Below are 3981 nucleotides of genomic sequence, written 5' to 3'. Positions count from 1 at the left end.
TTGTAAGAAAATCAGTAACGAAGTTTTTTTTTAATAATTATATCGCCAACTACGAGTATGTTATTACCAAAAACGATGATATTAAACAAACGAATACAGAAAAAAATTAAGAAATAAATAAATGTTTTATTTGTTCAGTAACAATAAACCCAAAATGTAAGTCTCAAAGCTATACTTGATCATTTATTATCGACATTACTAACGTCGCGTCCTTTGTGCGAACTATCAATTTGAAGAAAAGTGCAATTTCATTAGTTGTAGTACGTTGTTACAATCAACAAAATGGACGCTCTTACACAATCGAGAAGAGGTGTTATCTTTTTTCTCCTTACTTTTGCTCCATTTTATTATATTAGTTCTATACTTTTAGATATTGTGTATCTTTTACTTAAACTTTACTATTTGTTCTCTTTGTTACAGATAAAATCAAAAGGAATATAAATAAAACTATAAAATAATGAACAGCTTTATTTATAAGGATTTATTCCTGATCTGTGTGTAAAAATGGAAGCAGCATTACCACATTTCCATCGAATTGCAACTTCTCGATTTTATCAGCAGTACGCTGCACCACCCGTTCGCATTTCGAGCAATTATCTACACGATTTAATACCTCAACAACATCCAACCCTCCTCCAGCAATATTTGGCGTATTACAATGAACCTTTAGTACCGCTTGACTTATCACTCAAGTCGACCACTCCAATCACTCCTCCTTGTACTCCACCACCTTCACAAAAAAGAAAATCTCCCGACGTCAATAAAAATGAAAAACCAATAAAGATATTCAGACATTTTGAAGAAACTGACATCAATGTTAATGAGGAGTCACAGGACAAAACACACAAGAGAAAAATCGATGATGAAATTTCAAACGACAGCGATAGTCCTGAGGCTAAAAAACTTAAATTTACAAAACAATTTTTCGAGGAACTTCGAAGTTGTCTACCGAATAAGGGCTGCGTTGAAAGTGAAAGGAGCTCACCCGATGTCGTTGAAATTAAAGATGTTGAGGAACGACCGAAAAAGTCACCGAAACCACAACAACCACTAAAGAAGAGCAAAGTCGTTAGGCGATTAATGTTCGATGAAGACAAAACGTCACCTGTGTCTGGAACAATAATACGTGATCTCGCCGAAGATGAGACTCTAGTGGTTCGTAAGGTAAACATTCTTTGCATTTTACTATTTGCGATAACAGTCAAATACAAATCGTTGTAAAGAAACAAAAGTTCATCTTTTATTCGCATTAAAATAAGTGGAAAAGCTGCACTGAACTGTTAATTAAACGTTCTAACCATAGCATTACTACGGGCCACGGGTGACTTTCCTTATCGCGTCGGCAATTAAACGCTATGAAATCGCTTACTGTGTTGTGTTTTTGTGCTAATAACAGTTTTAAGGGCGAGCTGCGACGCTAAGAAGGGGTGGGTAAAGACATTAGAAATGAAATAAATCTTATATTAGAAATTTTACTTCGTGTTTTCCTTCATTTTGTAAAAACAGTATTGATCGCTACAAAATAAAATAATCATCATATTTTCGAGCTCGTCATCGTTTATCAGATCGTAATTGTGACTATTTTAAAATCATTTTTCTTTTAGGGAGATATAGATCCAGCTTTTAATGTAGTTGAAGTAACTGAAGAAGCGAAAGCCCTAATCGCTACAATCGAAAATAAACTTGGAAGGTATATCTGCAGGCTATGTCGACGACTTTATAGTGATGCATTTGCGTTAGCTCAACACCGATGTTCTAGGATCGTCCATATTGAATATCGTTGTCCAGAATGCGACAAGGTAATTTTTTATCGAAATTCATCACACACACATTAGAGAATAACTCAAATTATTGAGATAGATAACACCGGTTAGATATCCAAATTGATAGATATTGTTTCGTAACAAATTATCGAATCTACCTCTATTATTGATTAATTAATATCTATTTCGACGATATTTTTATGACACACTCATTGAAAAGTATTCGTGTTTTGTGGGAACGAATTAAAAGAGGGTGCCGTTTGTAAACACTTGGCACATTTCCATGGGAATCGCATCGCTCTAACGCTAGCAAAATGTTTGTGCACCTTAATTGATACTTCACGTGGTGCGTGACGGTTGATTGTTAGCATTTATCTCGATGATGGAGCAACGATTAATTATATAAACAATAACAAAGACTTCATTGTGTACGCTACAAAATAAAACTATTTAATATGAATAAAATTAACCTCAATACCGATGCAACTGAGAATACAGTCGTTATATTATTATATTACCTCTGCTTTAATAATTTTTTTTTTTAAATTGATTAATAACAAAAAATAATAAAAAAATATATTTAATAATTAAAAAGATGCAGTGCAAAATTGTTATACGAATTTTCAGAAGTTCTTCTTCAAATATCTCTTTTTTTCATTATCATAGGTCTTCAACTGTCCAGCAAACTTGGCATCTCATCGTCGATGGCATAAACCGCGCGTTCCGGGTGGGAGTAAGCGACGTGAGCCTTCGACTTCTGACGCTGGTCGCTTTCCTTGTCAAAAATGTGGCAAGCTGTTTAGGCGGCAAGCTTATTTGAGAAAACATCTTCTTGCGCATGAACAACCAGACACTGAATCTGAGAAAGAACCGTCGGCATTTCGACAAGTCCATGTGGACTATTCCACTTACCAATCGGTAACTTAAGATTATAATTATTTTCTTGAAAAAAAAATTCACTTCACCTACAGTAATCTTTGTATTTTTTTTTCCTTATTTTTTATTTATTTAACTTTATTGTTCCAAAACAATTACATTGTACAACAAGCGGACTACAGTCACCATACTCTGTCAGTCAAGCTCTATGTTAAGCAGGAATTCGCGATGGAGGCAAATGCTTAACAGAAATAATAACGCTAACATATTAAAATAAAAACACACAATAATCATTACCTTTGTTTATCTTTTAGCAGGAACCAACACGTGACAGTAATTTCAACACATTTTGGAACAAAATGCCGCTGGTTGAACCGACTTGGGAAGAGTCTCGGAACCGTTGCCCTTCAAATTGTTCCTCGGAAGATTCTCGTAGCTTGGATGTCACGGGGTCAGAGGATGAAGGCGGCGGTATTCAGGAAGGTAGGGACGGGTGACGTCATGTCCTGCGGCCGGTGCCGCGGTTTCCTTATACCTTTTCGAACACGCTGTATCCGTATTCGTCATATGGACACGATAGCACGGCTTACTTCTCATAGATAAACAGTAATCGTTTCTTCGTTACACTTCATTGAAATCAATTAAAATATTATATCAAATTATTATTTAGTTTTATATCCCTAAAGTAATTGTAAATGTGTGTGTTTTGATCTTTAACTAATCTTAGATTACTTAGATAATAGTCGAATAAGTTATGTGTAGTAAAATTTTAATAGAGTTAAATAATAGAGTAGAGTATGCCAACATTGTATATATGGAGGATCTCCTACAGCAACATTCCAAAATTTCGTCACATACAGATGTTAAACATCTCTCGTGATTTTAGTGTAGCTTAATTTCCGTGCTGATAATTGTATATAGATGACGTAGCTTAATTATAATTCATATCGTATCTATATTAAGTATATATAGTATATATTAAGTTACGATTTAGTTCATCCGCAGTTTTCGTTTCAAAATTATATTCCCGTGAACGAATTATACGGCATTGGTTTTCTTAGAGGTAATTTTCCTACTATATTGCATTTCGATCGCCGAGTTACGAAGGGTCATCGCAATCGATCGTCGGTTTGAGCATATTTTTAGATGCACCGGCCCGGTATCTCATTATTTTTTACCGTTTACCGTACATCGGAATTGAGCTAGGTCGCTGCAAGTAGTCTGATGATATGAATATAACGCGTCATGTACTTGATTTTGTTTTTTATTAGATATTACATATATACAAAAATTATTCAAATTTAATACATAAAATTATAGCAACTGTCATTATGAAAATATG

General features: G+C 34.4%; 1 protein-coding gene across 1 annotated transcript; it reads left to right on the top strand.

The window, feature by feature from the left end:
* Positions 1–484: 484 nt before the first annotated feature.
* Positions 485–3136, top strand: LOC126776177 (MDS1 and EVI1 complex locus protein EVI1-A-like). The gene is made up of 4 exons (XM_050498477.1): positions 485–1164; positions 1605–1799; positions 2430–2681; positions 2954–3136. Exons 1-4 carry the CDS (start codon positions 505–507, stop codon positions 3134–3136), a joined length of 1290 nt encoding a protein of 429 aa, XP_050354434.1. The 5' UTR covers positions 485–504.
* The last annotated feature ends 845 nt before the right edge of the window (positions 3137–3981 follow it).

Source organism: Nymphalis io, chromosome 19 (genome assembly GCF_905147045.1).
Source record: "Nymphalis io chromosome 19, ilAglIoxx1.1, whole genome shotgun sequence".
Taxonomy (NCBI): Eukaryota; Metazoa; Arthropoda; class Insecta; order Lepidoptera; family Nymphalidae; genus Nymphalis; species Nymphalis io.
Note: the sequence above shows the minus strand (reverse complement) of the source record. Positions and strands in the feature narration are given on the sequence as shown.

What these genes read in the sequence shown, in the direction of transcription:
- LOC126776177 (XM_050498477.1), top strand. Translation starts at nt 505, where the DNA reads ATGGAAGCAGCATTACCACATTTCCATCGAATTGCAACTTCTCGATTT. An exon ending in AGACTCTAGTGGTTCGTAAG is followed by an intron (nt 1,165 to 1,604) that starts GTAAACATTCTT and finishes TTTTTCTTTTAG; the next exon opens with GGAGATATAGATCCAGCTTT. An exon ending in ACTATTCCACTTACCAATCG is followed by an intron (nt 2,682 to 2,953) that starts GTAACTTAAGAT and finishes TTTATCTTTTAG; the next exon opens with CAGGAACCAACACGTGACAG.